The following is an 11,662-nucleotide window of genomic DNA, read 5'->3' on the forward strand; positions in this document are numbered from 1 at the left end:
TTTTGTGATGTCTTCATACTACTCTTTATGTAAGAAAAAGTGAAAATTCAATGTATACATAGTATACTAAACATATAATAAAAATTTAAGGGTTCAATGTTTGGACCTAATTAAGAAAATTAAATAGAGGTAAAGACACATTGACATGAGACTAAACCTTTACTGAATAAATTACAATATTATTACATTTAACTTATGTAAATGAATTTCTACACTTATTTTAAAATTAACTTATACCACTAAATAGTATTTAAAAGAAATTTATATGTCTTACTGGACAAGTTTTAGTGCCTGGAATATATGAAACAATTTAGTTGTATAAATAAATTTTTGCATAAATGTTGAATAAACAAACGAGTGAATGAGTGAATCAACATTTTTCCGTAAGAACAATTTTATGTCATAGTGGGCCCCCGAGAGCTCTCGCGGACAGCGACAGGGCACTGGACGGACCGTGCCATGAGGCTCCTCCCTTGCCTGCTTCTGCTTCTCTTGCTTGTGTTCCCCGCCACCCTCTTGCTCCGAGGCAGCCCTGGAGGCTCAGTAGCAGAAGCTCAAGATCTTACAGAAGATGAAGAAACAGTGGAAGATTCAATAATTGAAGATGAAGATGATGAAGCAGAAGTGGAAGAAGATGAACCAACAGATTTGGCAGAAGATAAAGAGGAAGAAGATGTATCCGGTGAACCTGAAGCTTCACCAAGTGCAGATACAACTATCCTATTTGTGAAAGGAGAAGATTTTCCAGCAAATAACATTGTGAAATTCCTGGTAGGCTTTTGCCGGGAGCCGGTCCATCCTTGCTGCTTGACACAGTCGCTGCAGGAAAGAAACATCTGCACAGCATATGTTTCAAGGGACCTGGCGTATATAGCATATTGTTCTTAATATGTTTGCTCTCTTTAGCGCCATGTGTTTTAACCAAGGTCACCTCTCCGAGAAAGGTTGTTTCCCAGGTGGGGATTTTTCCCTGAGGTTAGGGAGGGGATACAACCCCTTAATTAAGTGCCAAGCGGGTAGTTAAGCTACATAATCTTTACTCCCTGGAATGGAGATAAGAAATGCCCTAACCTTTGTAATAGAAATTGACAGGATTAAAATCGGCTGGTATAAATACGGATGTAACAAGACAATAAACATCAGATCCTCATCAGGTCCTCATCAGCTCCTCATCAGCTCCTCATCAGCTCCTCATCAGATCCTTGTCAGATCCTAACCAGAACCTAGCCAGAGAACATGGCAAAAGATCCTGGACAGAACCTGGCTACAGAACTTCACTGGAGAACCTAGACAGAACATGGCAAGAGAACCTGGTGACTGAACCTGGCTGGAGAACCTGGAGAACCTGCCTGGAGAATCTAGCGAGAGAACATGGCACCAGAACTTGGCTGGAGTTCCTAACCAGAACTTCGCTGGAGATCCTGAAGGGAGAACCTCGCTATGCTGATGAACTGAACCCAGTTTCCATGTCATTCATTCTTCGACGACTCCGTCCACACCTTTGGGGATCCCTGGACCCGTTGGGGTTGGACCCCAACAGGCTTTACAAACAAGGGCACAGAAGATTTTATTGTTGAATCCCTAGATGCCTCATTCCGTTACCCGCAGGACTACCAGTTTTATATCCAGAATTTCACAGCTCTTCCTCTGAACACTGTAGTCCCACCCCAGAGACAGGCAACTTTTGAGTACTCCTTCATTCCTGCGGAGCCTATGGGTGGACGACCCTGCGGACTAGTCATCAATCTGAACTACAAAGATTTGAATGGCAATGTATTTCAAGATGCTGTCTTCAATCAAACAGTTACAATTATTGAAAGAGAGGATGGCTTAGATGGAGAAACAATCTTTATGTATATGTTCCTTGCTGGTCTTGGGCTCTTGGTTGTTGTTGGCCTTCATCAACTCCTGGAATCTAGAAAGCGCAAGAGACCTGTACAGAAAGTAGAGATGGGTACAACAAGTCAGAATGATGTTGACATGAGTTGGATTCCTCAGGAAACTTTGAATCAGATCAATAAAGCTTCACCAAGAAGGTTGCCCAGGAAGCGGGCACAGAAGAGATCAGTGGGATCTGATGAGTAAATGTTCCTTTGTGCAACAATTCAGTCTTTACTGAACCTGCTCTAATGTTTTTTCGGCCTGAAGGGAATTAGTGCAGAGAAGCCATATCATCATAGAAGGCAACTACTACTTATGTGTGGACTGAGCAACCAGAGTCTGTGGCGATAATATTTTTGAACGTGCACTGCATTCATTTTTCTAAAGTAATAAATTTGTTTTTTTAAACCATTAAAATCTATGTGTGTGTGAAAAAAATTATGTCATAGTGATCCATACAGATTAAATATTTTTAAAGTGGTTGGAACACATCAATGGAAGTATGTAAGTTCCACATGAGGTTACCTATATAGTCATTTGTCTCTTAGATTATTAAAAACAATTTTCATCCTCTCTGACTTAATACAAAGTCAGAGAGGATGAATTTTTTTTTTTGTAAAAATAATATGTGTGACTCTACACTAGGTCCAAAGCTTTGCTGGTCACTTTTGCCCAGCTATTAATATGTCCCCATTTCTCACATCAGAACATTACAGGATGAGTCATATAAATGTTCTTCCATACAGATTGATAAAATATCCTAAGGCATTTGCCATCTCTTACACCAAGGAATATCAGCAGGCTACAGGAACTTTTTTGTCCTTTGGCTCACTGCTTAAATAACATAAAGTAATACATTTACTATATTCCCCCAAGCCTCCCAAAGCCATCTCCTTCCTTTTTCTTTTTGTTTCTTCAGCTTCCTGTTATCTGCCTTCCTGGCTGATAAAAGCATATTCCAAAGAGTTGCCAATGATATGCTGCGGGAGGGTTTTTTTTTTAAGAGGTTCTCACTTTCTTTCTTAGTTTTTGGGTGGGAGTTAGGAAAAGAAAAAAATGAGCTGCTGGAGACAGTGGGATGTACTGTACTGCTGGCCTGATTATAAAGTCTAGCACTATCTCTTTGTTTCCTTTTCTCTTTGAAAAACTTGGCCTAGAGCCTTGACCACAATTCTTCTGCTTCATACCTTCAGCCAGGCCTCAGACCAGCTGACTAGCTGGCATCACACCCTTAGGAACAAGGAATTCTTCTCTTTATAGGGTTTAGCTGTTGTTGTCTGGGCATTTCATTCAGGATGATAGTTTCTCTGCTTCCAAAAACATACCATCCTTTTTTAGAAGGACTGTCTCTATTGTTTTCAAACCGTTGACAACCTTAAGACATTATATGCAGAGATTTCAAACTACAAAAATGTTTTTTGAAGACATATGCTATGTAATCTAATGAGAACACTAAGGATACATTAAAATATATAACATATGATTTTATTGTAACATTTCTAAATCTAATAACTTACTTCCTTTCTTTTACAAATTCAATTTTAAGAGCATTTCCACGGTCTGGTTACAATAAAGTACCTCTTTATTAGTGTTTCTGTGAGCTATATGCTGGTGACATCAGTGCTTTTCTGTTTCTTGAGTTTACATTACAAAGCAAATTAAGAACTATAGGGTTATTTTGCTTTTTATCTTGTTAATTGGCTGCAAATTTCAAGCAACTAAGTGAAGAATAAGCTACAGAATATAGCCTTTCCCTTGATGTATTCCTTGACATACATTCAAAGCATACAAATAAAAATTAGTTTTACTGGGAAGACATGCATAATTGCGTTACATTTTTTCTGTATGAGCCAATTTTTCATGGCTCTATGACATTCCTATATAAAATTTCTCTGAAGCCAAATTAGCCTAAATAAAATCAAAATTCATACATAACATTTAAGAATATATATGTTCAAAAATTTATAAAATCGACAAAACTCATTTTTCTGAAATTAAAAAAAGGAAAACCAAAAGAAAGTCACAGGATACCAGTGGGGAAAAGAAAAGACTTCGGTGGAAGATATCCTAGACTTACCTGCAGAATGCCATCACATAGAGGTTTACACTGAGCAAGGCCAATCACGTACCAAGAAAACAAAACAAAACAGTGGCCACATAAGAAGTTTGATTTGACATTCATCCCCAAATTACATCTGCTGTGTATTAAATTCTGTTCCTGCTTGGTCTGAAATCCTCCTATACAGTAATAACTTAAAAACAAAACTAAATTAAACTAAAATGTAAGTGCCATAGGTATGCCCTTCTATGCCTACCCCATTATCATATTAGAATGCCCTAAATTATCAGAATAACTATTGCCATATATAAAGGGATTTTCAGTGGGATACTGCCTATCACAGGTAAGGAAGTACAACCCATGGATGAGAATACAGCCCTAGGAGCAAAGCTGTTAGCAGAATGGGTAGGAGATTGGCGTAAAGAAAAACAAGCAGTTGCCTAAAAGCCTTGTTTCACAGGACATTAAGAGTCCTTGTGCTGGGCAGGCATGGCTCAGTGTTTGAACATTGACCTATTAGAATGAACAAGGAGGTCATGGTTTGATTCCTGGTCAGGGCACATGCCCAGGTTGGAGGCTCCATCCCCAGTCTGGGGTGTGCAGTAGGCAGCCGCTCAATGATTCTCTCTCATCATTGATCTTTCTCTCTCTCTCTCTCTCTCTCTCTCCCTTCCTCTCTGAAATCAATAAAAACATTTTTTTAAAGAGTCCTTTTTCATTTACTCCCACATGAACTCACTCTTTTATCAAATGTATGTTGAACCCTCATTATGAGTAAGATACTCTTCCAGGCTGAGAAAAGTGCAATGAACACCACAGGCAAAACTGCCCGTATGACGTCCACAATCTGCTAAGGTATCTTACAAATATAATCTGAAGTAAAACAATAAGGTGTTATTCAGAAAATCCAAATAGGAAATACCTCAAAAGAAAACATCTTATCAAACTCTTACAAAAGTTGACATAAAATTAAAATTGTGTACATATTTAATGTGTTCTCTCTTGCTTTACCAAGAAATGGTCCTAGAAAAATAGATGAACACTTCTATAATGATTGATCTATTAATTGAACAATATTGATTGATCTTAGAAAAAAATACAACAGTACTCATCACTTTTAATTTTGTGGCAACTCTTGTATACATGTCTGTACTTTTTTGAATAGGTAATTTATTCAAAAAGTTAATAAATAAAAAAAATATATGGTGTCAAAAGTATAGAGTAAAAAGTATCCCTCTCATCTCTATTCTATATCTGCCCATTTCCTTGCTACTTCCCCTAAAAGTATAGTAACGGTTATTATTAAGCTTCTTTATATTTATGCAGCAAATATTAATACAAAAGTCTATACTTTTATGCAAAATATTAAATAATATTGATACTATTCTGTACTTTGCCTTTTTCCCACTGAATACATCTTATCAACCCTTCTATATTAGTACATGGAGAGTGCCCCCATTCATTTTTCATAGCTATATAGTATTCCATTCTGTAGATGAACCACAATTTGTTCATGTAGTTCTATTTTGATAAACATGTTGTATTTCTCATCATTTTGTAAATATACCTTTTTATTAATTTTAGAGAGAGGAAGGAAGAGGGATAGAGAGATAGAAACCTCAATGAGAGATATGAGAGAGAAACATCAATTGGCTGCCTCCTGCATGCCCCCTACTGGGGATAGAGCCCACAACCCAGGCATGTGCTTTGACCAGGAATCAAACCATGACCTCATGGTTCATGGGCCGACTCTCAACCATTGAGGCACACCAGCCAGATGATTTTTCTCATCATTTGTTATAACAAATAAGGTTCAGTAAATAATCATTTCATGCATAATTTTCATAGAGGTATATTTATAGAATGTATTCCTAGAATTAGAATTGTTTGATTAAGGTAGATATGTATTTGCAGCCTTTATTAATTTTTCTAAAGTAACTTCCACAGAAATTACATGAATTTATCCTCCTACATTCAGTGTATAAAAGTTATCTCCTAGTTTAGGAGTATGGTGATACACTTTAGGATTTTTGCCAGTATAAAAAGTGAAAGTGGTATCTCAATGTGATTTAGTTTGGATTCGTGCATTGTCAAAACTGTTTTCAGTAGTCTTTATTCTGGCTAGATATAAAATCTTGGTACATGCTCTTTCTCTTTAAGTATCACAGATATTGCTTCCTCATTTTCATTGGTTGGATTTTGCTATAGGAAAATGAGGCTAGCCATAACCTCCTCTTTAAAGAAATTCTACCTTTAAATTTCTTTATTTTATTACTAGAGGCCCAGTGCATGAATTTGTGCACTGGTGGGGTCCAGCCAGCCCGCCCCAATCAGGGTTGATCTGGCCAGGCCAGCCGGGGCGGTGGGGGGGGGTGCGGGTGGTTGGCAGGCCGGCCCCACCCCCGATCAGGGTGAGGGGGTGATTGGGGGTGGGGCCAGCCAAGGGAAAGGGCCATGGGCGGTTGGCTGTCAGCCCCGCCCCCTGGTCAAACTCTTGGTTGAACTCCTGGGCTAACTCCTGGTCAAGGGGACAATTTGCATATTAGCCTTTTGTTATATAGGATGATGTGTCTCGATGTTGACCATTGCAGGTCAACTTTTTCCCACACATGACCTAATAAAATAGTTTTTAAGTTTTATTTTATTTTTCCTGAAAGGTATCATGAGTTGAATCTTCACATATACTTCTGTACTTTAAATATACTATCATTAAATTATATAATATATAGTTTTTTTTATCTGGGTACCAAACACCTGCTTATATTGAACCTCCTTTGGGCATCTTCTATACTTACTGTTGTTGTTGTTTCTGGCATTTGCTCCTTTTTCCCATTACCCTTCATTTAATAAGTTGTCTTCTCCTAGACTAGACCTTTGCAGAAGAATTCCATGGATTGTATGGAAAGTAGACACAAGAAAGATTCTTTCATTTGGTTGTGAAAGAAACACCTTACAATGAAAAGTCATTACACTTTGTGTAGCTTTCCATCCTCTTATCCTATTATTTTGGGCCCTGAAGAGCTTTTCCTGCTTGCCCACTCCACCTCAATTTCCACCACTATTATTATTACAGTGGGGCCTTGACTTACGAGTTTAATTCGTTCTGAGACCGTTAAGGAGCTTGTTAACTCAAATTACTCTATCAACTCAATGCAAAAAATCGGCTGAGAGACAGCTGGTATCTCAAAAAACTCGTTAGTCGGGACACTCGTAAGTCAAGGCCCCACTGTATTTTTGTTGTGGAAAGAAGGGTGGGAGGGGGAGAGAGACAGAAGAGAGAATAGGAGAGAGAGAGAGAAAGAGAGAGAGAGAGAGAGAGAGAGAGAGAGAGAGAGACCTCGATGTGAGAGAGGTACATCATTTGGTTGCCTCTGCATGCCCCCAAACCAGGGCCAGGGATTGGACCTGAGACCCTGAGACGCAGGTACATGCCCTTGACTAGGAATCAAACCTGAGACCCTTCAGGGCATGGGCTGGCCCTTTAACTACTGAGCATGCTGGCCAGGGCACCACCACTGTTGTTTTCCACAGAGATTCATATTTACACTTCATGATTATGCCTTCAACTTCAGGAAGTGTGTCTTGCTTTCCTGAGAGCTGCCACCAATTCACCTTACTTCCTCCAGTTCAGTTTTTCCCCCTATTTTACATGTTTTTAGTAGACTTTACTCTTACTTAAAAACCCTGAATTAATCTTGTTTCTATGTTTGCTTAAAATCAATTTTTAAATCATTTTATTTTTGAATTCCTAGAAGGAAAGGGGATAGATGATAATTTAGACACCTATGTTCTTTCTGGTATGCCCTATATTGTTATTTCCATTAAAAAATGTAAATAATTAAGTATGGAAGATTGGGATGAGGGAGAAATATGTTTTGTCTATTGGGTCTGCATTCTTCACAATGGTGGTCTACACACTGACCCAGACATCATATTTTATCTTCTTATCAACTTTTGTTAGAATTAGGTATAGAGAAACATTTTAATTATTTTAAATAAAGAAAGTACATGAAAAACTTCAGGTTTTTCTTACCAGCATTTTTCCTTTACCATTACAAAATAGACAGTTGCCATGAAAACCAAATGTTAGCCAGCTTAATTGTTGATACTTGTAATTATATTGCAATGTAGTTGGAAAACTCATAAATTTGAGATTAAACTTTCAACAAAACTTCACCATCCTTTCTTTTTTTCTGTTTCACTAACTACACCTGCAATCAACCAATTCCTTGCTCAGGAGGTTAATTAGCTGCATCTGCAATTTTGGTGACCCTTTGCAATGAATATGCATTTCTTTATTCACTTTTCTAATTTGCTTAGGTAACCAAATAGTAGTTTTTATCTTAAGTGTTCAAAGATGTTTTAGTGTTTCCAAGGTGAATTAGGAGACAAGCAATAGATGTTCTGACAATGATTTAGTCAAAAAGTTGAGTTATTTTTATTGTAAATTGAACAAATGATGACATTTTCCAAAAGAACTATCTTTATAAATAAAAAAAAAACTTAGAGATCAATTATAAAGTTTAGATACATTTATTATATAAAAATGTTATTTCAAAAACAAAATAACATATTTCCTGAATCTTATAAGTTATATCTATTTTTGACTTTGCATGTGTCATGGAAGGTTCAAAAGTTGTATTAAAAAGATGTTCTTTATGCAGCCTGATTGGTCACCTCCACAGGAGAGATTAATAATTGGGGCTCCTGGACCCTTGAGATTTTTATCTTTTGCCAAATGATGTCTAAGTTCAGGTCTTGGTAATTTGAAATGAAGTCAAACAGACAAACCACTTAACCTGAGATGAAAATTAATGGTTGAAATGAATTAACTCCCTAAATATTTAATTACTTATAGATATAAAAGTCAATGGTCAGGGTCAAAGGTAATCTTTTAACACACTGTTGCTCAGCAAAGTTTTCATGACTAAAATCTCTGATTTATTTTTAGAAAATATTTGTAAGAAAGTATATTTAAAATAAAATAAGTTGACTGGTAACCCTAGTTTGTTCTGAAAAATCTTTGAATCTTTATGGTATCTCTTCAACCTCAAAATTTTTACAGTGTTGTTTAGTAGTTTCTGAAATCCCACCAGCACAAACCTAAGGAAAAAAATATTAGCTTGTTAAGACTTGGAGAAGTTTAGAAGTAATAAACTAAACCAAAGTGACCAAATGTGTTGTCAGCCATGGGGCAGGATAGATTTACTTGTACATTTCCTTTGTCTGTTACTTTCATTTATGGAGATGAATTTGCAAAGAAGAAAGGAAAAAGTAGATTTATTACATGTTGTTCTCTTATCCTTCCTATTTCAGGATATGCCAGGTCTATGGCTCTTGACCAAAAATCGTGTTTACTGAATTAGATTTAGGTGGTTTGTTATTGTTCTCATTGAAAGCACTCAAACTAATAAGAAATTGCCCCTGAGAAATGCAGTGATGTTAGCTATAAAGATGTTAGTGAAACTATGATTCACTGGGTTATATGTTATTCTTTTTATCAGAATCATGATAAAAAGAATAACATATACTTTTTGTTGCATTTATTGTGGGTCAGAACTTCATTTCTGCCTTAGGGATACTGTGAATATTTTGACTTGGTTGATTTTCCTCTTCCTATTGGTTCCTAAAAAGCTTAAAGCCAACATCATGACCAACATTTAAGAAGAGATTAGCATGTTTGACATGCATTTTAAGTATTCACCACCTCATTTCCTACCGTGCATTTTCTCTTTGCTCTTCATTTTCTTTACTTATTTATGGGATATGAAGAGATATAACAGTTACCTCTTTTTTGAGGTAACTGTATTTAAAACCGAATACTTAAGACCTTGATCTTCAATAGAACCTTAGTTTCAGAAATACCTTTGATCAAAAAAGCATTAACTGGGATTTATTAGTACTCTAATGTTTTCTAACAGTTTATAACATTTTTTTAGAGCCAAATGAAAAAAAATAGGAAAAATATAGAAAGTTAGTGTGAAGACAGATGACAGTTTATGTGTGTCTGTATGTGTGTTTGTGTAGGCCTATATGGCAGGCACAATAATTGCTCACATACCATGGCCATGCTAACAGAGCCTTGACTCTACAAAGCCTTCTGGCATATTCAAGCAGATATCTTTTTATTTCAGAGAAAGGGAGCCTAAAACTTGTGAAGGAGTGGTCATTTTTTTTTTATTTTTTCATTTCTCATTAAAGGAGCATTTTGCTAATGATCTTTGTTCACACATAACTTCACAAATAAGAAAGCTGCATGAGGAGTTGTCTTACTGCCATGGCTTGCACCCCTGCCTTAGAATGAAGTCTTGGTAACTGGAGCTGCAACAGCCTTATTGCAACCATGAGGCAACAAACTTAAGACTAAAAGGCTAAAATTTAAAGAATCACAGAGTAATAAGATGGGGAAAGCCTGGTTTCCTTGGATACCGCTACATAGCTAAACCAACACTATCAACTTTTCTCCTTAAGACTAATTGTTGTATAGAAGAAAGAAATATTTTTAATGGCACCTTATTTTTTGTTAATGTTTCATTGCAATTAAATGTGTGCCTGATAATATAGTCTTAAAAGACAATGGTTAAAGAATGTTTGTAAGACTAGCTAATTTTACTAGTGATCGGTAACAGAGAAAGAATGATCTCTTCTATAGTCACAATACTGAAGTTTATTGTAACTTCCTATATGATAAGTAGTCTGATAAGTTTCCTTCTCTGTATTCATTTCTGTCACAGAGGATATCTGATTATCAAAAAAATAAAACCATCAGATATTTTTACTTACCTATTTTGATTTTTAAGCTTTTGAAATATATATTTATATAGTTTTTATTTATTTAAATGACATAATTTATATAAAATTGATATATAAAATTTATATATATATATATAAAATTATATATATATGTGTGTGTGTATTTAGCAGTTAATACTGAGCTACATTGCCTACCCTTCCAAAATTGATATTTTGAAATGCAGATACCCTTAGAATTTTTGAGGTAACCTTATCTAACTTAAATTGGCTTGAAAGATACAATAGGAGGCCAGTTTTCATTTAACACACACTATACTATAATGCTTCCAAAGAAAAACCTGGCTCTTATTGCAGTAATTTTGGATTAGAAATGGTACAATATGTACAGATACATAAAAAGGAAAATCTATAGAGAATTTCAGAACCTCTCAACAGAAATGAAAAGGAATGTAAATTTATGAAAGTCAGTAACATTACAAACAGTGAAATCTATTAGTGTAAACCACATGAAATGAAATGCAGAGATGTGAACAAGAATGTGACATTAAGCAATAAAACAGAGAAAAAAATCAGAGAAGTGATAGAGCATAAATGATATTTAGAAAACATTTATCATTTGTCTAACCTTATGCCAAAAATCTTGCCTATAGAATTTCATTTAAGACTTTCAACCACCCTACTAGCTAAGTTAAATTATTATCCACATTTCACAAATGAAGAAAACTGAGCTTTGGCGACAGTCAGAAACTTACAGTTACATAGCTGACAAAGAAAGGGTTGACTCGTGTCTTAGCATGATTATAAATTCTACACTTTTAACAACCATATTATAGTGCCTCCTAGTAAATATCTTAATATAGGTATGTATATTCCCTTATAGATCACATTGACATATCTGTCTAGCATATATTTGTATATTCATCTATGCTTCAAAGTTTATTCATTTGTTTTTATTTTTAAAATTTTTTA

At 35.8% G+C, this 11,662-nt stretch overlaps 1 protein-coding gene across 1 annotated transcript; it reads left to right on the forward strand.

Moving 5' to 3' along the window:
• The first annotated feature begins 415 nt into the window (after positions 1–415).
• Positions 416–2,271, forward strand: LOC102442590 (translocon-associated protein subunit alpha). The gene is made up of 2 exons (XM_006097721.3): positions 416–775; positions 1,541–2,271. The coding sequence occupies exons 1-2, from the start codon at positions 460–462 to the stop codon at positions 2,083–2,085; spliced, it is 861 nt and encodes a 286-aa protein (XP_006097783.1). The 5' UTR covers positions 416–459; the 3' UTR covers positions 2,086–2,271.
• Positions 2,272–11,662: the final 9,391 nt, after the last annotated feature.

This window comes from Myotis lucifugus, unplaced genomic scaffold (assembly GCF_000147115.1).
Source record: "Myotis lucifugus unplaced genomic scaffold, Myoluc2.0 scaffold_209, whole genome shotgun sequence".
NCBI lineage: Eukaryota > Metazoa > Chordata > Mammalia > Chiroptera > Vespertilionidae > Myotis > Myotis lucifugus.